General features: G+C 41.9%; 1 protein-coding gene across 1 annotated transcript in view; it reads right to left on the bottom strand.

The window, feature by feature from the left end:
- The window catches only part of Vps50 (vacuolar protein sorting 50), an 85,925-nt gene that overhangs the window by 25,389 nt on the left and 35,071 nt on the right, over window positions 1–25,465 (bottom strand). Inside the window, exon 4 of the mRNA XM_067112995.1 lies at window positions 12,115–12,226. Within this exon, the coding sequence (XP_066969096.1) occupies window positions 12,115–12,226 (112 nt within the window). The remainder of the gene's footprint in view (window positions 1–12,114; window positions 12,227–25,465) is intronic.

Here is a 25,465-nt window from a genome sequence, read left to right as displayed (position 1 = left end):
ATCAACCTCCAGCAACCTCCATATACGGCTATTTCCAAGATGGTTGACAATTCAAAAATGGTGGCAAATTTGCTATATATTTTAAATATTTCCATTCCATAAGTTTGCAAAAATTGCACTCTCTCCATATTATGATTTTAAATTCATATTTTGGTATTCTTACTGTCTTTAAAGAGACAACTGAACCCGTCTTTCCAATATGGCCACCACTTTTAGCAAGTGCAAGCTGCAGAGAGCTGTGCAGCAAAGTCTAGAGTTGTAGCACTTGCACCTGCCATAGCATTCCTTCTTACATCCACACTTATTCAGTTCATGGCAAGATTCTACTACTGTAGGCAAAACTATCCAATATGGAAGGAAGGCACATCAATCTGTTGCCATCCCTAGTTTTTGGACTGGGCATTGCTGGATAAATTTCAGGGGATGTTTCTTATATGAAGAAATACTTTTACTGCATAAATCAGCTTTCTACCTATCAAAGTTTCATAGTTATTAAAAAATAAGAAAAATATTTTTTTATTGTTTCTCAAACTTCTATTTCAATAAAGTAAATGAACATACCTCAAAGAAGACTTAACAAAATTCAAGGAAACTTTCACAGCATGTAGTATAGCTATATATCTTTGGTCTCACATAACAGAAACTGCTTTTGACTGCAACTTTTTTTATGTACAGTATATTATTTATGAAAAAAGACAGTTTTTTTTACTACAAAAGTTATAAACAGAGGTGTTTTCAGTACTAGTTGTTTAGTAAGAAGTAAAAATTTTAAGCAAATCCCTTCAGTCATAAGGCAGCAATGCTCACCTACTCTATAATAGGACTTTATGGCAGCAGCACACCCCTTAAACATGAAGGGACAGAAGGCTAGTGCAGAGGGTACTGGTTCTCTAAAATTGCTTGTGTGCTCCATTCAACTGGAGAAAGGTTGCTTCTGTGGCTTTCACTGTTATATCAATAGGCAGGATACCTGTCTCCTTAGACAGTTTCTGAAATCCTATTGAAAAAGGGACAAAGTGCCATTCTGTGTTGGGAAAGGCCAAATTGTCCAGAAATTCTACATACTCAACCTAAATCATATTTTTCCTTTCATAAATAAGGTATTTTCAATCTAGTGAAAGGATATACACTGAGGCATCTCACTAAAGGTTATCAGTATCATTCTTAGAGGTGGATATTTGTGCCTGTACTACAATTATTTGAGGTTTTACAGTCCGACCTGGTCATACTATTGTTACCAGTCAGAAGTCTGGGAGTGAGTGGGCTGTCTCACATTACCCACTCTGATTTCAACAGGTACCTTGGCAACCAATTCAACTTCCTTTTGGGTTTGGGCTTTTTATTTTAACCTGTTCCAATGACCTGAGTTTTTTGGTAACAAAACCAATCTCTGCCTGGGCAGACTGTGCAGCCTCTCTATTCTCTAGTTTAAAGGATGAGAAATTTTTTACACATCACACCCAATTCCATATCCAGAACAGACTTTTGGGAACTATTGATGGCATCTCTGATATGCTGACTCTCAGTAACAATGTCATCCTTGATACTGTTCATGATTTCTTCCTGGAATTCTGAAAAAACAGCAAGCTGAATTCCCCTATCAGGGAAGTCTGCCTGAACTGTTTGAGCCACGGCAGTCACATCATCATTGCTGAGCAGTATATCAGTCCAGGATAAATCACTACCCCCTAGAAGGTACAGATACTTCAGATGGGGTTGGGTGGACCCTATCAGGGTCCCTTTCAATATCTGATTGCTGCATGGGAGAGGCAAGATTCTCTTATGAGGTATCTCTCATGTAAAGCAGAAGACTATTCCCTAGATCTTCCAGATTCAAAGGGAAATTTCAGTAGGTATATCCACTTTACTTTGGGTATTAGTGACCTCTCTCCCAAGGAAAGACTCTTCATCTCCATTGGAGGAGTTAAAGTAGGAGTTCCTAGAATCCACTGCTTTTTGGAGAATTGGCCCAAATGTGGATTCTGCTCAGAGACAGACAGAAACATGCAATGCCAGAGTTCTGCCAAAACGAAGTAACCTCCTCCTACTGAACTCGCACTGAACTCACAGAGACAGCATAAAATGAGCTCTTTCATCATTTAAGCCAGAAATGTGTTGCATATTTCACACATGTCTGGCAACCAACAAAATCTCCTTTATTCCTACAGGGGTTGGCTCATGGCAGGTAGTAATGTGCTGATTCCACAGGCAAAAAGGAGATTGAGCAATTCAATGTGGAGCAGGTAATCTGTGGGTCCTGTGTAACAGCAACCCAGTAGTGAACAAAGGAACAAGTGTTTGTTAATAACTAACTAGTGCTAGTTACTTGTATCACTGTACGGGCAGCAAACACTGCAAATTAAAACAGGCTGACATGGCCACAAATGTGTCCACAGTATGATGTCAGGTAACATGCTCAATGGGTCATATCCTTAAAATAGTAGTGCTGTACTGTAATATATTAAAATATTAATTTACAATTACTACAATAACATTACCTTAAAGGATTTACTCACACATTCTTATAAACTTAAGACAAAACTAAATAGATAACCATACAATATATTTCTATACATCTCATAACTTTTGATTACCCGGTCAATTCCCAAGCACCACGTAAAGGTTATGGGCTACAGTACATTAGTTATACATAATTAAAATAATTAATTATTGGAATTATAGTACTAAATTTATATAAAATTAGTGTCTCTACGATTTTAATTTGTTTGGCAAAGTTCACCATCAAGAAAAAGCAATTTTCATATTCCCGTTGGAAAAAGAAAAGCGACACGACAATCTTCAAAACATGAGGTTACTACATGCCAGCAGAGTAATACCCGCTGGAAGTAGATCCGCATACGTATATTTCCTTTAACACTTGAAAAGACCTCCAATGTTAAGGATAACCAGGGAACTTTCTTAACCAGGGAACTTTCTATGTCACAAAATCCATTTAATTTGATTACATAATACTACAAAGGAAATATTGGCCTTTAGTAAACACCAAAGCTTGTACGTCAAGCATGATTGGGAACTACGATCATGGCTATGTCTCGTAAACAAGAAGTTAGGCTAACCCGATTTACCCTTTCAGTAGCTTCAAACTATTTATCATTGTTAAAAAAGTAATTGACTAATGAGCTTCAATAACAAAACTGTCAATATTATTGCATTAATGCTAATTATCACTTTGTCAGACAGGAAAAAAATATAGCACGGCAATTACAGAGTAGCCTAACAATTTAATCCCAATTTCTCACCTTGCAGAAGACCTACTGGCTCCAAATTTTTACAAATATAAGCCTACCAGTTAAAATTTTAGGGAACTAAAACTTTTCACTGAGTCTTATAACTATGTACTGTACAGTACTTAGCTTTAAAGTTGTTGTGATGTTTCTGGTAATTGGAGCAAATGCTGGGGATGAGCGAAAGCTGTGACAGACCAGGGTGTAATGAGGAAGATAGCTGTTGTCACATCTGTGCAAGCAAGCTGAAGGAAAAAGCTGAGGAAGTCGATGTGTGGCCAGGAGATAGAGCCCTACCACCTGAGTCCTTTATATATTCTATCACTGTGCCAACATGCACTATTCTGGCCGAGACCAACTATAAGAGAATTCTTTGAGATAGGTTGGCTTGTCTCATAGAGCCCTGGGGGGACCATGACAGTGTAACACCTTTGAGAATGAACAGAGGATACACTATCAAAACGAGCCATTTTTAATGCCAGATTGTGAATCATGGTGACAGTTACCACCAACCAATGGGTTCATATTGTGCATGCATGGTCACTCTCAACTCTTCTCCTGTTTGCAAGACAAAAATGACAAATTTTTTAAGTAATTTGTATTTTTCCTAACATACAAACCTGAGGTCTTTACATATGGGTAATAACCTTCAGCCAGCTGGAAATCCAGCTGTTAAACTTTTTGCAAGGTGGCTATGGTAACAGTTACTGATGGTTAGGGCGGAAGTACCGCCCACCAAGTCGGTCTGCACTCATTTCTACTCAACTTATGTTTTGGCCCAGGTAAGAGAATGAGTGGTGATAAGAGATGGGCCCTTTATTTAAAGACCTCAGGTTTGTATATTAAAAAAATACAAATTACTTTAAAAATCTGTCATTTGTTCCTACAGAATACAAACCCTCGGTCTTTACATGTGGGAGACTTACTTTTGGAGGGAGGATTCTGAGTAACGCTCTGAACTGACTGGCAGTTCGGCTCACCTGGGTACTCTGTTCCTGATCATGAAAGAGCAAAGGAAGGAGACCATACCTCTGATCTACTGAACAGGAGAGATGTTCAATTGTCAGATTTCTGGGCATTTCAAATTAAAGGAATGTAATATCCTTGATTCGAAAAGGTTTGGATGAACCCACATTTTCAGAGACTGTAAAGCTGAGAATAACCAACTGGCTTGCTCATAGTCAGTCCCTCTCTCCCCTTGCTAGAAAGGAAGGAAGGATTTGCATCTACTAATCCAAATAGAGCTACATTATAGATAGGATACTCAGTCATCTAGATCACCTGCATGCACGCCAGTCCAGCATGTGACGGCTCGTTCACTGTTCCTCTGTCCATAGGAAGAGGAAGATAGCTAGGAGAAGGGGAGGAGGCCAGTCCCCCACACATCATCTCCTTGCACCCACACACCTTAGGCAAGATGCAACCTGTTCCTCAAGAGCTGGGTGAACTACATGACTTGCTAAGCATCCACCATACGATCCAAGGAAAACGAGTCCAAGGACCTATGGGCAACGTCCCAAGGTAAAAGGAGATGAATGTGATCTGCACAATTACATTCCATCCTAATACTTGACCAACAAGTTCTTCCTGAATGAGATGGACAGACTGATGTCCCTGGCCTCAAAAGATCTGGTTCGAAAAGCACTGATGTCCACCAAGAAGTTGTGGGGTACGATCATTTGATCATCTCACTAGTCAGAGAAATGATGAGAGTCCACAGAAAGAGCAGAAGAAGTCATCTCAAAGCCAGCAGTTGCCGCAGTAGAGATTCTCAGGTCGGGAGCAGGGAGAGCCATTATATTGTGAACTGTCATGGCGGCTGAGGTGGGAGCGTGAGAAGAAGACACCTTAACAGGGGTCGACCTGAGATGACGTGTCGTAAGGTCTGATAAGAGAGGAGTCACCCCTGGAACAGCAGAGCCCAACCCAGAAGACCTGTGGGCAGGAGGACTAATAATTGCCCTTATGTTAAGACCTAGGTTTGTTCCGTATGCAGTATGGACAAATGATAATTTGGACACAGTTTCTCAGACAACTTGAAGCTAACGAACGAGTCGCTGGCATTGGGTTGAAAGTCTAGTCTTTACGGAGGCAACATATATGTCATACTGTCATTGGTGCAACAAGGCCATAGAAGGGGGAAATGATTCATATCATTGATAACCTTCAAACATATAGAATGAAGAAAGGTGTAGGTTTCCATATGTAAGTGGATACAAAAGATGTGTTATTTTATTCAAAGGTGCAATAAGGAAGACCAGAACAGCACCAACTTCAGGACAACAAGAAAAGGATTATGATCAATCTTCTTCAGAGGTTGAATGAATTTCCAAAAGTCAAAGTGCCGAGATCAACTTTCCTTATCTCCTGACTTCAGAGAATAATTGTAATTACATCCATCTTGCCTGGGATGTCTGGTTGGTCACTGTACTGGATGTACTTCTGTCTGCTTGTGTACTTGTACTGCCATAGAGTAGGTGAAAGGACACTAAGACCTTTTAGTGACCATGGCACTGCCGTGGTGCCATTGCTATCACACTGAGGAGTATCTATCTTGGATCTTGAGACTCTTGAAAGTCTAAAGAGAACTGTGTTTAAGTTCCAAGAGAGGACGTGTAGGAGCCTGCTACCCTGGTCAATGTTCCAAAGAATGAAAAATCTATGGAAGAGGATAGTGTAACTGTGGTACTACCTTGGTGTCGATGCTATCAAAGGAGTGCCTAATCGTAAACTGAGACTCTTGAAATTAGCAGCTACTGCTTACATCTCCCACTCCTCAGAGTAACTCTAAGTCAAAAGAAATGGAGCTCCTAGACACCACTGACTGAGTAGGAACCACAAACAAGTTGTTGGAACTTAGTTTGGAGGTGTTGTTGATCTCCTGACAAATCAGGTAAAATGACAGGGAGTTGTAAGCCCAAGACTTGAATCATGGATGCGAAAGATGTCTCCTAGGCTCCATCAGCATCTGACGTTTGTAGGTCACTTACCCTAGTACAGGCAGTCCCTGGTTATTGGCGGGCTCAGTCATCGGTCATCCAGTTTTACGGCACTTGTCTAGCAACGAAAATTTCTGCTTATCGGCGCCAATAATTGGGTATTGGCATTAATACATACCTAACAGAGGTGCCAATAACCAAAAATTGAGAATTTTCAGTGCTTTTCGGCGCTGATTAGCCCCGAAAATCACCGATTTTCGGTTATAGGCAATTTTCAGTTATCATCACACCACCAGAACGGAACCCCCACTGATAACCGGGGACTGCCTGTACTGAATAGTCCCAGTGTTTCTGACCATGGATGCAAAAGACGTCTCCTAGACATCAACAGAATCCGGCGCTCCTGGGGGTCACTTATCGAAGTACAGACCTGACCCAATCATTGCTAACTTTGCTGATCGGACAAGAAGCGATACTTTCAACGTGGAAAGGTTGATGGCTGTTATGCCCACAGCCTGCAGAGACAGATATGAATAGTAACATCTTCGGAGTGTCAAGATTGAAGGAGTAATTGATCGTCTTCTTAGATCGAACAATTCTTCGAAACATCAAGATGTTAAGACCAATTGTCGCTAACACTGACCCTAGTGACTGAACTTGTCTGTCATACATCCATCATCCTGGAATGTGTCTGGTTGACCACTGTGCTGAGTGTGCTACTGCAAACCTGTGCACCCACACCATCAATAAAGGATATGACAGGACACTAACCCTGCCACCCCACCTTGTTGACTAGGGAACTACCATGGTAGCATTCCTTAACAACACTATGGAAGGCCTATCCTCAGATCCTGAGAGTAAGAAGATCCAGGTTATTGAGGTGCAGATTAGGGCAGGTTAGGCTAGGTTTAGTTTAAGCTAGGCTAGGTTGAGTTAAATATTCAACCTAAGCTAACCCAACCTAGACCCTTGAAGAACAGGCAATTACCCTCTGGAAAACCCAGGATATTGAAGCCCAGGTTTGGTAACGTTAGGCTGGCTAAGTACCCAACCAAACCTAACCCAACCTAGTCCCTTGTAGAGCCGGAAACTACCACCTGGTTGATGCCATTAGACAAGGAGTTCCAGGATATTGAAATGCAGGACTGGTAATGTTAGACTAGAACTAGTCAGACAAGGCTAAGTTAGGTTAAGTACCCAACCTAACCTAACCCAACCTAACCTCTTGAAGCATATGTGAATGCCCTTCAGTTGATGCTTTGAGGCACGAAGTATCTCTGGAGGGGAAGTGTGTACAACAGCACAAGTGGATAGTTGTCATCTCACTGTTAGGCTAAGTCCTCTCATCTCTCTGAGAGAGGATGGAAAGGAATGGTTTGACCTTGTCGAAGACCAGGACTCCCCTTTCCATCTTCAAGAATTAGTCTTCATCCTTGTGAGAAGAAGAGTATTGCAGAAGAGAATACTGAGGCTGTTGTACCAAGGAGAAGGCCTGATCCGTAGATCTATGGAGTTAGAAAATAATTCCAATCACACCAGGGGAAAAAACCTTGTAAGATCAGAATTGATTGACTCCTGTTTCAGAAATATACAATGGTATGGTTCCACAGAACTTCACTTTAAATGAAACCAACCTGTAGTCGAAGACGAATCAGTATCTGAAGAAATCCATGCTGACGAACTGTAACTACCTTGGCTCAAGGAGTCGAAGGTTAATATTAATGTAGGAACAGTCAAGAGTCAATGTTCAAATGTGAGTGATTAAACAGAGATTTCTTCCTACCTGAAAAAGTGTTGAAGTCTCTGGCTGAGATAGTTGTATGTGTCTGATAGAATGAATTAATTCAATCACGAAAAAGACTCCGTCAACTTAACGTTATAAAAGACGTAAAGTTGGCAGAATGATCCTGTTCGCTTGTGTGCAGATGGTAAGGTAACGTCTGTTGGCCGTTACTATGGTAATGTCCATTGGCCTTTACCAGGAGATCAAGCTAAAACACATACGTGATCAAAAGGCATTACACAGACGTGCTGTTGATGCACTTGTACAATACAGGCAGTCACCGGTTATTGGCAGGGGTTCCATTCTGAGGGTGTGATGATAACTGAAACTCGCTGCTAACTGAAAACAGGCGATTTTCAGGGCTTATTGGCACCAAAAAGCACTGATTTTCAGTACTACCGCTCTGTTATTAGGCGTATCGGCGCCAGTAAGGAAATCTTAATTTCTCGGGCACAGAAACTGCCGGTTTTCAGCTAGACAAAGCGTACCAAAACCGATTGCCGCTTAACCGCGCCTGCTGCTTCATCGACTGCCTGTACGTGAGTCGTCACCGCCTTGCCATCGTTCTGTTTCGCATTCTCCTAGGAGAAATCACGACCACCGTTCGAATTCAGGTGGCCCTGACTAAGACTTGGACAGCCATGGACGTGACCCATATGGCCATGGTCACGACTCGTGCATCCATGGACATGAATTGCATGGCTGTGGATGTGTTTCTCAAGGCCATAGACGATATTTGCACGGCCGTGGGAGATGTCCACAGAAGTTCTATCAGTGCTCTTCCCTTGACAGAAGTGAACGAGGCGGTGATCGGACGAGAATTGGTGCTTCAACGTGGCATGGACGCAGGCCATCCCATTCTCTTCCCAAACCTTCACGTGAGCAAGGTTGAAGGTCCGTTCCCAGACACGCCATCCTGTGACAACTTCAACACCCCCCCGTGCAATGGCTGTGTCAATATAACCGTACGTCCTTGCTGTCATGTCCGCAGCCGTGCGAACTCGAACAACGAACCCGATCTCTCCAAGGAGAGTGAGAATATGAGTGACGACAAAACGCTGAGGAGCGAAGCTGAATGGCTGACTGGAATAGCTAACCGCACATACATGCGTGTCTTCATGGACTCGAACTTGCGACAGGACACAGTCGTGGGGGTGGAACAATGATTAGAGGGCCTCCTGGGAGAGCGTGAACAGGGAGGAGTTCTGGAATGACGGAGACTAATATCACGGTAGTGCAAGCGATGAGGCGACAACGGCCTAGGCTGGAAACACATCAGCGGCCGTGCATTATCTCTCACATCCGTCATAGGATTGCAGGAACCATAAGAAAATGGCTGAACTTCCGAAGCCTTCACTACCCTGCATTTCTTAACAGGAGCTTTGTCATCCTTCCTATGGACACGAACAGGGGGATCGGGGGAAGATGACACTGTTGTAGATTTTCCGATTGCCGATCTCTGATTGGAGTGAAATACTGATTGATAAGAAGCCGCTGGACATGACACCCCCTCATCAGCAAGACGGCCACGAGCTGGAGCGGGAGAACCATGGCCATGGTTGGACTAAGAAGGAGAAGAAAAGGAAGCCAATGGAAGAGAAGACAGAGACGGAAACGGAGACCTGCGATGCTTCTTCCTCACAACACAGGTGAAACACTCTTGAAAAACGATGTTGACTCTGTCAACCACTGCTTTCAAGAGAGCATCAAAAGACGGAGCACGAGAAGAAGTCACCATTTTGGAATGGACTCCAAAGCTCTGCAAGGGATATGCTGCCAACGGAGCAGGAGGAAAGCCACCACCACCAAAGGGGTCCCAAAGCTCTGAGAGGGATATGCTGCTGACAGAGCAGGAGTAGAAGCAAGACCACCAAAGAGGTTCCAAGGCTGTGAGAGGGATCTGCTGCCGACAGATCTGAAACCGTAGGACTGTGAAGAGGAGAACGGGTTAGCCGCTGCAGCCACTGACTCAAAACACTGGACAGGGTACACCAAAATCTGAAGTGGCAACACTGGTACAGCTAGGCTAGGGGGAGAACAGCAGGGCTGGCAACTGTCGAAGGTGGACAACAAGGTCAAGCGAAAGGACAGGAAATGGGATAATAAGCCACTGAAGGTTGGTACTCCTGGGAGGCCTAGAAAAGTCCAGATGTCTTCTGCCTTTCATCCTGAAATAGAACAAGATGACGCTGCCTCTTTCCTCACTGTGGGGGAACCTTCCCACCCCAAGAGTGAGGGTACCCAGAGAAAAAATATCTCCTGACCCTCTCCTAAAACTTCCAAAGTCGAAGCTATGGAAGAATGGGAAGGGGTAAAATCTTCCAAGGAAGAAGAAACAACTGGAGGAAGAATGCATAGCAGGAACCAGAAGGAGACTGAGAAACAGCCATCGAAGGAGGGGAAAGCCCCTTCCAAGATGGCGCCTTCTTCCTCCTCTGATGCATCCTCTTGGCAAAATACCTCCACTACTCAGCAGGACAAGAACAACATTCAGAGACAGGGCAAGAAACAAGACAGGAACGGTAAACAGGAACTCCAACTGGTCCTGGAGAGAAAGTAGGGACCAAACGCATGTCAAAGATCTTGCAACAACCTCCATGTTGAGGGAGAGGGGAAAACTCACTAGGTTTAAGCAGAAGCATCTTCGATATGAATCTGAAACCCTCTGTTGTGAAAACATGAAAAACCGCTTTGTTCCCTATCCCTCTCAATCTACACAACTGAAAGACTAATACATTATAACATTCCAAGAAATTGTGTAGTCAAAAATAAAAAACACTGTTTGTTTATGAAAACAGAATACACGAAACAAACAAGGAGGTAGGTGTTGCGTTTGCATAAATACAAAAAGGCAACACAAAAACATAAGTAAAATGATGTATAGGTAGAAAGTCTCCCAAAACTTATGCAGACTTCATAACAAGAATAAGTGAATATATTATTAAAGAGACATAGAAAAACATGTTGGAATGTTTCAATATATACACAAAGAATAAAAAAAATATAAACAATATATTATAAAAACATAGAACTGAAAGTCGAACATCAGGACAGAGAAAGGAATGCATGTCTCGATGAGATTGAGGCCAAAAGTAAACCGAGTAGAAATGAGTGCAGACTGACTTGGTGAGCAGTACTTCCACCGCTACCATCGGTAACTGTTACCATAATCATCTTGCAAAAAGTTTAACAGCTGGATTTCCAGCTCGCTGAAAGTTATTTTCCAAATGTAAAGACCGAGAGTTTGTATTCATGTACGAACAAGTATGTATCTGGGGGTTCTTGAGACTGTAAAGAGAGGATCAATATGACTGACGGATGTGATGAAACAAAATAGTAACTATGATTTTCACTATCACTGAAAGACATCCTGCTTGGTCTTCTTCCATAAACTCTTTAGGCGAACATAGAAACGTAAAAGGATATACTGCATACAAAAGACGGGAGAAAAACACTGTCTACGGAAGTCAAGATTGAAATAAATGAAGGAAACGTACAGTGGAACCAACTCTCCTCTATAAAAGTGGAGTGTGGACGCTGAGTGCATATGACAGTAAAAAGTATAAGCTGTAAGGATGAAATGATTACACAGTATGTGTGGCATAAAAAGAACTGAAATGATAAATGTGGAGATACACTTGGAGAGAGTGGTAGAAGGGCTAGCATACAAGAAAAGATGGATCGGTGTGTCTTAGGTGGTTTTGTCATTTGGAGAGAATGGACAACAGCTTGGCAGAAGGAATATAGTATTGTATACAGCTTGTTAGTGTTATGAGGCACAGAAGGAGAGGAGGACCTATAAAGGGCTATATAATTGGTCTGAAAGAAGTACTGGAAATGAGGGGTCTCAATATGCAGAAAGCATAATAATGCATGTTGAGAGTTCAATATATACACTACTGTAAGTCTTCTGAGTATTTGTATGAAGGAGCTAATACTGTTGAAGTTTTCTGCACAGGATTTATCACAATTCAGCAGTTTTATGTTTGCATGAATCAGTGTTCATTGCCCTCTCTTTTCTCAGGGGCCAACCCTTTTAATCAGGCAGTACAACTAAATTATTCCATATGATCTCCAGAGACCAATACAGATAGAACAGAAAATTACATTTTACTGTGTGGTGAAAAACCATTTACTTGACACTTACCTTCTCATGATCCTGAGGTTCGTCAGGGCTGTCCTCTACATTAATAATCAGTGTATCCTGAATTCTTTTAAGCGGGGACCGGAGATGGCCAAGCTCCTGCTCTTGCACTCCACTGTAATAAGACATCAAAAATTGTTATCTGAATTGCATATACAGAGTTCAGAATTGTGTATGTAAGCACAAAGTAAATCTAGCATTTTACCATTAATCCCATGATTTTACACATACATTTTATCAAATAAATGAGTCTGTAATATGGTATTACTTGGAACTTTGCCCTATTGCACTATTGGTATGCAAAGTGTTCTGCATCCTTTAGGAAAAAGATTCTCCATCCACAGGTAACTACTGTACTGAATTCTGGTAGATATAATTCATCAAGTAGAGCCATTTGCATAACCATTCAGAGGAAAAAGTCTTTACCAAGAGAACAGTTGCATAGAGAAATAGCAAACTCTAATGTTCCATTGTGACTTTTATACTGCAATGTACCTTTTGGGTAGTTTTACAATTTACAGCTTTTGCTCTGCTTCTTTTAATTTACTGAAGGTGCTAATTTTGGGTGCTTACATTATTACAGTTTTCTGTGTCAACCCAGGTAAGCTAACTCATTAATGTATGCCAAGTATTTAATATCCCATGACTAAAGAATAGTAAAAGACCCATTTATTTCGTGCAAACCATTGGCTACAACTTTAATTAGTGGATTTTAGATATGGTCAGAACATAATGTTTCCATGATTTCATTTCTCCCACAACTACTTCTATTTTAAATTTATCACAAAGGTTTTTATAAAATGATTTCAGTGTCTATCTATATTTAACTGATGTTCTCCAATATGAACAAAGAATGATAAATAGTAACTTTCAACTTTCAAAATATACAAAAAAAATTATACTACAAGTACTACTGTATTTGTGTGGTATGTGCAAGTAAATCAGTCATATAAATAAATAAACAAACTAGAAATAACAAAATGAAATTACCCAGCTAAATCCTAGTGTTTAAAATTTATCCTTCAGTTGACATAAAGCACAATAATCACACAAAACACAATGAACATATATATAACATCAAAACATCAGGCTATGTATGTAGGCTATCCTAATCTCAACATGCAAAAACCAAATAATGTACAGTAATTACTGTACATGTATATTAAAAGAGTTATATATATATATATATATATATATATATATATATATATATATATATATATATATATATATATATATATATATATATATATATATATATATCAGTACTAGTGCACCAAACAATTTAATCTCACAAAATTTTCCATCAAAGTAATAATCCTATAGCTACATCAGCTGACTGGATGTAACCAAAGTGATCCTACTAGATTTTTAGTCTTATTAAGCATTTGTAATTTTAACTGAATAATACAATGAATTGCTTTTATTTTTGCATTGTATTGTTTTACTTTTTAATGTTTAATGTTTGCGTCACTTCATAACTTATCTAATATACACAAATGCAAAAAGCTATAAAAAGCACACCCAGTGTCACCCGCCACTGAGGTGATTTCTTGTAGTTTTTATTGATAATTTCTATTTCTTTCATTTATAATGCACTTGTGTAACTTATGGTATATTTTTAACGTATGAGTTATGTCAACCACAATGATTATCTATTTGTATAGGAAGTGTTTTTCCTAAAATGTGCACATCTTACATGTGAGACACTCATTCAGCCTTATCTTGGCTATAAACAAGAGGGGTCTGTGTTTCTTTCTCACCATACCTCTGAAAGTCATATGCCAGACAGCAGCTTATCTCCAGAGCAAATTCCCAGCTAGGTATTATCTGGATAAGGGTATTACAATATAGGCAGAGGTAAAGAATGCCTCGCTGGTTTTCAGATTTGTCCCAAGGAAGCACAATGTAGTGGCTAACACTTTGAGCGAGCGGGATCAGTCATCCCTGCCAAATGTTGAGCCAGAGGCAGGCCAATATATTTGACTCCTTTAGTCTAGTATTGGTGATACAGTTGGTTTACATCAAAACAAGTGTTGATCTATCATGACCAAATTGTAAGAAAAAGATTTTCTGATAAGACTTATGGCTTGGAGTTACAATACTGTACCTATTATACATGGAATATGGGTTTTCCAAAACAGCTGTACAGTGAATCCCCCGTTAGTGGGGATGCATCCCACACACTTTGCGAATAGGTCAAATCCGCTGAATGCTTAAAACCCTCTAAAAACACTTAGAACTGCCCATTTTGAGAGCTTTCAAAATCAAGAAAACCTGTAAAAATGCTTATACCTGAGTATTTTAATAGTTTTATCACAAAAAGTGCATTTATTCATGAAAATTATTTGAAAATACAGTAATTAGTGAATATTTTTTCAGTGTGAAAAATACGCGAATGGTAATTTTTCCATGAAATGATGGCTAGATGTGTTCCACAGAGAAACCCGCAAATGCGTGAGTCCACGAACCATGAGAACGCGAATATGGGGGGGTTTACTGTACTGTACAGTACTGTATATCAAATATTATCCTTGAACATTTTTTTCACTGATAAGTAGTATTACTTTATTGTTTTTAGTTCAGTTTCATAGTAACATTCTCACCTGAAATCTTTATAGAGCATAATGGCTTTTGTTTTCTAACACAGGGAAACCCATGGAATCTCCACAGCAATAAAAATGTTGACCTAACGTAACTGAGAAACATAACAAAATATAATTCTGAAATTTACATTAAATAGAACTCTGACAAGAAATGTAATTTTTTTATTCTTTCAAACAATTTATCTCAAAAACTCTTCCTCCCTTTCCCATTCCATCGTATCATTCCCAATAGCCTCAACTAATGGATTTTCTTGATTTTCTTCTTAATTCCCAGTACCTGTACACCATTAGTACTGTATGTGGTAACTGTGAAAAATATGAATAAAAATATTCAATTTGCAGGGTTTATATTTCAACCCTTGTTCAAATTTTTAAGCAGTGATTCTGAGGAGTATAATAAAGGATTTTGACAAAGGAAAAATCTATTTCAGGTTACCTCAATGAAATAATCCATTCAGCACTTATTTCTAGGGTAATTCGTTGCTAGATACCAGAGAAAAGCTAAATGTAAGCTGGGGTTACTACCCCCAGAGCAAGCTCCAAGAAATGGAGTCGTATATGGTAAAGGGGTGAGATTGTCACAACCACGGGACCCTGCCCTATAAAGATTCCCAATGTCAAAAGTCCTAACGAGAGTGTGCGATACAAGCCCATGCACTACTTCCACGGACTGTACAAAACAACACTAGTCCGCATTCCATGTTAGCACCCACCCCACTAGAATGGTGTTTATCATGGGAGGGGAGAATGAAAAAACAGGGTGGGTCACCGGGTGACGGGCCCTCCCAGAAATAGATTTTCCTTTGTCAAAATCCTTTTCTGGATCGGGGTCCCGTGTCAGCGGTGAAAAATAACAGAGAAAATAAACATCATTCTTATGCTAAGACTTAAAACAGAGACGTTGAAAACTAGAGAATTCTACCTTGAACATTAGTAAGGTCCTCTAAATTCATGTAATGAAAATAATGTAAGTGGTCACCGTCTAAGATCATGAGCTTAAGTTGAACCTGAATAGGCTTGTATTAAGAAAATACTTTCTGCCCTAATAGCAGACACGGTGACAACAGTACCCCCTTTTTTAAAAGAGAGGATCTGACAAAATTGAGGTCCTGTCTAAAAAAGCCTGTAAAGGAGAAAACTAGGCACAGAAACAGACCTTGTAAAGGAGTACTTTCAAGGTGACCACCGAAAATGAGGACCTTCAACTGTAGATAGGAAAGTTAGGGAGAGAATTCAACACTACCCCTGATGAAACCAAAATGATTGGTTCCGCTAGACAGGGCAGATAGTACAGGGAAACTAACACTAGAAGCTAAGCTGATTAAAATTTTGGGGTCTTCCCCAACAAGGAAAGGTAAGAACAAGATGATTGTTGGTTGAAGCTAACTCCGATACATTACTCAAAGACCAGGAAACCGAATGTGGACGGAGTGCTGTACTGATCTTAGACGAATACAGACCTTGGGATGAAAGTTAAAGCCTGTAAGTCTGGATTCCAACAAAACACTTTCCCTCGAGGCCAATGTGCCGCATCATTACTGTAACCAAAACTATGTGAAGAGTGCTAGTTACATTAACTGCAGAACCATACTGTAGGTAGATCCCTTATCTGATTTCAGGAAAACAGTAATAACAGGACCAATATCAGTTTCCTCCTAAACTGTAAGATTCACAAAGACCACAAAGCCAGGCATCAGAGCCTGAGGGGCTGACACAGGCTGAATTTATACCAGGCGTGACAGCTTGATAGTTTGTGGCTGAATTGGGTTACCAAACAGACCTACTTCTGGGTCCAGGAAAGGTCACAAGACTACTGAATGACACTCCGTCTAAGGACTATTCCGACACCAGGGGAGGCCCTGGATAGGGGAAAAAGTAGTGACCTTTTGGACCCCTACGAGAAGGGGTGGTAGACAGAGGCACTTGTGTCTGTTGGTTATGGAGAAGAATGAACCATAACCTGAAATGAAACAACTCGAGTCCAAAACCACTTGTTTGCAGCGCACTATTGCTGTTTGTTCAGAACCAGCCTAAAAATGAAACCTCTTTGGGGAAGAAGTTTCCCAAGGACAGGAAGACCACAGCCCTCCAAAGCGTTGATATGGAACTGCGAACGTGACCCAAGTTCCCATGTATTTCATTGGGCCAAAATATCCACCCCACCGCCCAGAGAGGTGACGGTGTGGAATACTGAGGCCGGAGGGGAAAAAGCTGGAGAGGAACTGACTGTAAGCACTTGATAGTTGTGCAAGGTCGAGGCCACTATTCAAACAGGAGGAATCAGAGACTCCACCATACCGGTTATAAACTCAGCTTTGACTTCAGAAGGAGAAACCGTCACTGAACAAACTGAGAAGAACCCAAGACCTTTTCTTGGGCACGGCAAGGTATGCTTGAGTTGATGAAATGATAGGTCGCCTAAGCTATCTCATTCGCTTCCACTGGATTCACAATTACACACTGGAATCAGGTGGGATTCTTCCTGTTACTTAAAGCCCAGAGACTCTAGAAAACCTGATAGGCCGACCGGCACCCTCGGCAATTCCCGAAACTGGGTGCCTAAATGAGCCAGGCAACTAGATATGCAGCTAGCATAGCCTTCTAATACTGGAGCTGTTGAACTACGGTATTGTTCAAACTGGCAAAGACCTGGAGCTGCATTGAGGAGTGGCATGAACTGAAGAATACGCCTGCTCCCGAGTCTGAATCCCAAGAAGGGATAGGACCTTTCTGCCTTAAGATGTGAAAGGCGTGCCGGAAAGGTCTATAGAGGTGGTACGGCTCCGCGGAGCAGTAGGATCCGAACCCACAAGACCGGCAAGCAACCCAGACTTGTCGCGTGAATGAGAAAATAAACAGGACACGCCGAAAAATTTTTCCAGTGGAAGGGAACTTCCTGGCAGACTGAAAAAGCCTGACAGGCCATTCACAAAGACTCCCAAGAACTCTGGCCGAGGCTGGGATTGAACCTGATTGGGGAGGGGACAGTCCAGCTCCACCCCCGGCCCTTAATAACTATACTCTGGGCCCAGGACTGAAGTCCAGTGGGCCCCAAAATGGTACAGCCTCCCACCCATATGAGAAATACCAGGGAGGGGAGGCTTGATTGTCTCTGAAGCGATGCCTTCCCAATTTCTCGAGAGAGTAAGGATGCTTCCCTGCTCTATGATAACCCCGAGGGTCAGAGCCTCTGGTCAATGTCTAGTGAAAATTCTTTCCTTGGGTTTCGTATGGAAGCAAAGAAAACTCGGTGGAGGCACATGGGGAGGCAGAGACACAGGGGGGTGTTACAAGGGGCTGATGTGTTGGCTGAACCCGCACATCGAGGTGGGAGGCTGGGAGTGAGGGCTGACGGCTGTCCAGGGGCAGAAACCTGAAGAGACTGCACCAACGCCTGAGCAGGGGGCTTGAACTACATGAACTCTTTGCCGACTTGGGATAGCCCGGCAAGATCAGATCGTTCCGGCTCGCTAGGTAGACACCCACGCAGAACAGAGGCTCTGAGTAACATTAGTAGCCCCGGACGGACGGAATAACGCCCCACCTGGGAAAGATTAATTCTCCAGGTGAAACTGTTCACCAAGATTTTTCGCTCAAGGGAACAGGCAAAGCCCACAAACACCCTGTTTCAGCTTCCGAAATTGACTCCGAAGCTTAGGAGCTGCTGTACGCTGAATAAATTAGAAGCGTAGGGGTCGGGGTTAGAAGATTCACAGAGCGTATCTGGATATCTGTCTCCCGGAAATGCCACAGCGGTTTATTTCCAAACAAGCCTGTTGATAAGAGGGCTACATTGGCACAAAGGGGTAGGAAGCAGGGCTCTCAGAGAGCACGGTAAGACCCCACAGCTGGCGTGAACTTGGAATTCTCCACTTATGCCACTCCGTTCGATTCTCCCAACGGACGATGTGCCCAGCCTAGCGAAGATGAGGGCTCACTTAGGGGATCCTACCAGACAGATGCCATGCTCCTTCTGGACAGTCTGGCAAACCCGGATAAGGGGATACCAGGTCGGGAAGGGAAGAAATGCCCTTCCACCAACCTCGATGGTGCCCACACTCCCAATAGGAGGGTGCCTTCATGCTAGAAGCATAAAGGGAAGGCACCAGATTCCCCAGACTGGAGGGGAAAAAGAGGTGGAGGTGTCCGGAATGATAGAATTCCGGAACGGGCAGGACTCTAACAGGTGATCCATTGACAATGAGTCTTGAGATTAATCTCGCGGGATTTAAGCTCCGAAAGGAAGGCAACGGACCATGAGGTAGATAGATAGTTTGATAGGTTGACAATGACCCTCAAATCAGGCTTATAAGGGAGACCGTAAAAGAGTCTTCAACAAAGGAAGGAGGGGTAACCACTTGCTTTGCTTGGGCCGTGTCCCTTTCCAGAAGACGAGGCCAAACTGGTAGACGGTAATCGATTAGAGATCCAGAGACGCGTCCTCGAGGGCCCCGGGATGGTCTTCTTGGTTTAAAAGGTTCTTTTTAACTGATTTCACCTTAGGACGGTAGACCAGGAACCATTCGAAAGGGATGAGAAGTTACCAATCCCTAAAGGAAAAGTTTGCCTCCCACCAATTCCGAAGCTAAGCGGAAAAGGTTTGCCTCAATTATTCTCGCACCTACTTATCGCTCTGGGACGATGTTCACAGGTTCAAGAACGAGACAGAAGGCCCAACGCTTCAGAAAACTCTCCGTAAACAGTTAACTTGAAGCTAAGAGTTCTACGAGACACGGCCGGCCTCCAGAAGGGGGAAAATTTAGACCCCAAACACCGGAGGAGCAACTATTAATAAATCATGAGACGGAGTTTAGCGTAAGGAAAACCGATAGAGTGTATGAAACCTACGATTTCGATCATCTCGCCCGAGACGGAGTTTACGGAGGAAATCGATAGGCGTATATGAAACCCACCGATCCACCGAGAATCTCGCCGGAGAGAGCCCAAACAATCGAAAGAGCGACTATTAAAAAAGCCATGAGGGCGGAGAGCCGATAGGTTATATGAAACCTACGATTTATCGGTAATCTCGCCCGGAGATGGAGTTTGGCGGGGAAATCGATAGGCGATATGTGAAACCTACCGATTTATCGCAAAGAGCCGACTCATTAATAAGCCATGAGGCGGAGCTTGACGGAGGTAAACCGATAGGTGTATATGAAAACCCACGGATTCATCGGTAGCCTGCTCAGGAGAGCATAGCTGACAACGCAATCGCCGGGTGCCAAACAACTAATAATAAGCCAAATGAGGCGGCGTTTGGCGAGAGAGATAAACCGACTGGTGTAAAATAAAACCCACGATTCATCAAGTAGCCTGCTGGAGAAACATAGCGTGCATTTACAACCTTCGAGGCAGAATAAGTCACATGAGCGGAGTTTGGAGACGAAACCGGCAGGTATATATAAACCTCTGAGTTCCATCAAGAAGTCACTCGGGGAGCACGCCAGCGCACTCATAACCTTCCGTGCCAAACTATAAATTCTCCAAAACAGACTACATAATCGAATGGGAACTATAGACTCCGTGATCCTTTGGCTTGTTGCGAGATGGCGGAGCATTCCTGCACTTCGACAAACCAGCTGAAATCGCGTGAGAAATGGGCATGTTGGAACGGGATGCGAGCAGAAATGCATGCAGCGACTTAGCCCTAGTCAGACCAGGAAAACCCCCGAGAAAACCGGGAGAGAAAACTGGGCTAACAGGACAAACTCATAGACATAAAAACAGAGTCAACGGAACATTCCGGAAGCGATCATGTTTGAAACAATATGACGGAAACAAACAAAGTGGAAGGTTATGAACTGTTCGGGCGGGCGCACTCCAGAGCCAGAGAGAAAAACCGGAGGAGGATATCCTGAGCGAAGTGATAGCGGTGCAGAGGAATAAACGCTGACACTAAACACTAAAATCGCCGGAGCAGTGCAGCGAGAGCGCCAACAAGATAACGAAACACGGTAACAGGTAGTAGCAAAAATGGGAGGGGGAACACCGAAAGTCAAATAAAAACATAGAAGACAGTTAGGTGGAAACGCATTAACTTTGGCCTTATATGAGATCCCAACAGTGAGGTGCTAACATGTAGGCTTCCACTAAGGCGAAATCGACGTAAAAGGGGAAGGGGGGGAAGGATAGGCCAGAGGTTGGTAACCCAGTAGCGACCAGGGGTGGGACAGCACCCGGGCGCCCAGAGATTCTCATAGATCCTACGCTATGTGAGCTGTGTTGCACAAGAGCGAGAGAAAAGGAGGAGGAAGGCAAAACCCTCTGGCCAGGAGAGCAAGAAAGGTAAAAGGAGTGTGAACAGGAGTGGGGAGAGCACTCCCCTGTCACCTCCAGGTTCAGGTGGAGTGCCAACCGATGAGGTCAGACACACCCCAGGGACAACTAATCAATGAAGGAGGGGACAGGCTACAGCATAAATAGGATCAAATTGTTCTCCAAGCCTTGGAAAGTTAACAAACCTTGAAAACAAACCAGGAGGAGAGAGCAAAGGATAAAAAGGGAGAAGGGATTCTCGATGCCACAAAAATAATATATATATAGTCGGGTAAAAGAAGTGAGAACAGGTGGAGAGCACTCGGTCACCATTGGTAAGCAACCCAAAAAGGATTGAACTAGGATAGCTACGAGGTAAACTCGCTATTCCAGCTAACTTATTGGGAACATTAGCCTGGTGAAAAGACTAAACAGGGAGAGGGTGACGTAGGCAATATATCCAAGTAAAACCAAACAAAGAAGCACCAGACACAAAACACATATGTGTACAGAACGAGATCACAGTGACATGAAATCCTCGCGTACAGATCAAGATCAGTCCCTCATTAAATTTTTCCCCAAGGAAAAGTGTTATAGCCAACCTCAGGCTAACCTAACTGAGGCGATGCAAAGGAAGGAAGCCTAGGAGAGGGGTAAAACAACAATAACTCAAATAATGCATAATAAAACAAAAATTTTCTATAAGGTACATGTAGGAGGATAGGGCAGGCCAACACGACATGAATCTGAAGGAAAATGGCCGACTTCCAGTTAAATGAAAGTACCCCAAAATTAACAAAATTTAAAAGCATCCGAAAGCACAAGGTCAAAACTTATGTGTACCAATGAAAATCATGTTCCATGTTTAGAGAAGTGAGTCTAAAACAAGGCAAAATAAAGCCAAAATAAGAAGCGGAATAGGCCGAGGGGGAAACACGTAGCCTAAAAAAACAGCAAAGACAGCATGACCAGGAGGAAACACAAAATTCACAAAATAAACAAAATTATAAAAAACAAAGTAAAAACAAAGTAAAACCGTAACATTCCAATGAAAAATAAGATCCCCAAAGTCTAAGAGAAGGAGGGACAAAATTAAGGCATAATGAGGCCATGATAATGGCGAATGGCCTGAGGGGGTGTCGAGCCCAAACGCTCAACAGCACTTCTCGTAATGAAGCCACCGATAAAAGCTAGATGGGCGAGGGGGTAGCTTGTAGCCTAAACGCTAAACATCACTCTGGTAATGAAGCCATGATAAAAAGCGAATGGGCCGAGGGGTAGCTCAGTAGCCCAAACGTTAAACATCACTCTCGTAATGAAAGCCATGATAAAAGCGAATGGGCCGAGGGGTAGCTCGTGAGCCTAAACTCTAAACAGCACTTCCTCGTAGCAAGGGGTACAGAACAAACATAAAATTAATCAAACCCACTAAAGTTAGGAATCATTAATTGGTAAAATGTCCCAAATAAAAAGGACACTAACGTAACACAAAACAAACATGCCGACCCAAGACTGAAGAGAGGTCAAGAGACGCCGTGAGAGGAGATCGAGACGTGATTATAAATCCCTTTAATTATTAAACTAAAGGAAAATAAGGAGCCCAATCGCCTAAAAACAATAAAACACTGGTACTCCAAGTTGTTGAAGAAGAACCTTATGAGGATGCCATAAAAATGCCAAAATAGAGCACAAAATAAGGATCAACGAAAGTACGTTAATGAACGAAATCGCGTGCTAAAAATGGAATGAGGCTAGTGTTGCCTTGTGTACAGTCCTTGAGTAGTAGGCTTGTCGGCACCTCTCGTTGGGACTTTTTGGAGTCTTTATAGGGTAGGTCCCGTGATTGTAACAATCTCACCCTTTACCATATACGACTCCATTTCTTGGGAGCTCGCTCTGGAGGTAATAACCCCAGCTTTACATTTAGCTTTCTCCGGTATCTAGCAAACGGAATTACCAGAAATAAGAAAGTGCTGAATGGATTATTTCACCGGCTGACACGGGACCCCGATCCAGAAATGCATAAAAGTGCCTGAAATGAGGGCGATAACCCTGCAGTCTCCTGATGAAGGTGCTGTATTTGAAATTAATGTACTAAAATTTTTTAAACAGTTTATAAACCACATGAGTTTCCATGGCCATTACTGATGCCTGAAAAAGACCTTGGAAGTTTGGTGAACAAGGCCCAAAAAATCAGCAAAGCATGTAAGCATACTCAACAAGTAATTAAGATAATGCCTCCAGGTGTACACTTTGAGATAACCTTAATTCCTCTTTTCATATGCTCTCTCTCTCACTGCTAAATCAGTAACTATAGCAAAATCCACCTCTCTCTCTCTCTCTCTCTCTCTCTCTCTCTGCAGCTAAGCCCCGCCCACTGCTTATGTCACGACCATTCCTTGAAGCTGATTGGTTGGCAATGGTTTCAAAAAGTTGGTTAATCTGTGGTTCTTTTCATCTTCATTAATTTAGCAATGGTTGTTTTACCAAACTAAAATAAGTTCTGCTGATTATCAAAAGGAAACGTTATATTAACCCCTGAAATAAAACCATAATACACATCTCCCTACAAATGATAAAAAAATAGAAAAATATGAATGAAGTCAGGAGTATTACACAATGCTGAAATGTTGTTTTATGTAAATGAGGTTCAAATGACAACAGAGGCGACACAGAAAATGTCTGCATTGGAATAGGCCCGCTCGAATCACAGAACAATGATAATTACCATCTGATATTATCAAGCGTGTTCATCATTTTTAAATTTAAACACAAAGACTGTCTCAGAGCTATGCACACTGGTATTTCATGCTGATTTTAAGAAATTTTACTACCTTTTACCAGTCATAAAATCGATTTAATTGCAATATTACACATTCAGTGGGATGACAAGCAATAACTGCACTCTACAAAACCAGAATATGCCCATGTTTACCCTAAAGTTATAGTATGATGGGCTATACAAGTCATGCTGGATGTACGATACCGTAATTTGCTGAGAATTTTCTTAAGGACATTACTGTACTGTATCTCCTTTCGAAATAACAGGGTCACAAAAAATTACATAGACCTATAATGTCCTTTGTCTTTTTGTTGATTTATGCAGCTTATCACGTTTGGATTACAGGCCTATCTTATACTCAGCTGCTTTATCATTTTATTGTGGTTCTTGTTATTTTTGTTGCTGCTGTTATGGTGCTTGTAGTGTCTTAAGTAATTGACTTATAGGCCTATGCCCTGTCATTACCTCAAAATATAACAGTTTGATATGTAGGCCTAATCTCACCATGATATTGACATTTGACACGCACAATTGCTTATGTAAGCCACCATCAATTAAAAAAGAACAAGATGCTTGTGTATTGAGGCTGCGCATGATCAAGAGAAAAAAATGCACAGACAAAATGATCCAAGATCTTCATAATGTTAATATTGCTGTATACAACTTTAATCTTTTATCAGAAATATCAATTGCACACTTCACAACTCCAGGAACTCAAATCTGTGGTGTCATCATTCATGCACGGAGTTCAACATTACCGAACGGAGTCAAATCCGTACTGGTAATCCTATGGACTGTTAATTAGTGTGACGTCATTCCCCTTTCGAGAGCTAGCCAATCACTGGTGTGCAGTGGGCGGGGCTTAGCTGCAAAGAGCAGTGGGTTTTGCTACAGTAACAATTCCTCATACGTACTCATCTCTCTCCCTCACCCCTCTACCTTCAGCCTTGAAATTATGATTTCTACTTTCACCTACTTCTTTAGATCACTTAAGAAAATTTTGTGAATTGACAATATATATATAGCATGCATGACTAGACTGTGTTGCAGATACCTATTCATAATGAGCAATCCTTCTTACAGAAAAAGTCAAACTGTCATTATTAACTAACAAGCTTCTATAAAACAGACTACCTATTTGTAATCAACTAGAAAATTACCCTAAGATTTACAGTACATAAATTAGAAAATTATCAACTTCATATAGCCCAACATTATAACAAATGTGCTTAAAGGTAATTACAGTAATCATCAACAGCAGAAAAAGGTCCAGAACATCAAACCCAATGTGGTAAAGTTTATGATGAAGAGGCTATAGAAAAATCCAAAGACTAAGTGCAGTACACTGGTAATGTAATTATGATCCATGCATGATGAATCAAAGCTTTAAAAACAGCACATATATTCCCATCAAGTACGCAATTAGCAAATGAAGAAAGGTGATGCAGAAAAAAGTTAAGTATATCTTAGTTTAACCAGACCACTGAGCTGATTAGCAGCCCTCCTAGGGCTGGCCTGAAGGATTAGACTTATTTCACGTGGCTAAGAACCAACCGGTTACCTAGCAACGGGACCTACAGCTTACTGTGGAATCCGAACCACATCATAGCGAGAAATGAATTTCTGTCACCAGAAACAAAATCCTCTTATTCTTCATTGGCCGGTCGGAGATTCGAACTCGCGGCCAACAGAGTAGTAGCTGAGAACG

The sequence above is a fragment of the Macrobrachium rosenbergii genome, chromosome 12 (assembly GCF_040412425.1).
Source record: "Macrobrachium rosenbergii isolate ZJJX-2024 chromosome 12, ASM4041242v1, whole genome shotgun sequence".
Lineage (NCBI taxonomy): Eukaryota > Metazoa > Arthropoda > Malacostraca > Decapoda > Palaemonidae > Macrobrachium > Macrobrachium rosenbergii.
Note: the sequence above shows the minus strand (reverse complement) of the source record. Positions and strands in the feature narration are given on the sequence as shown.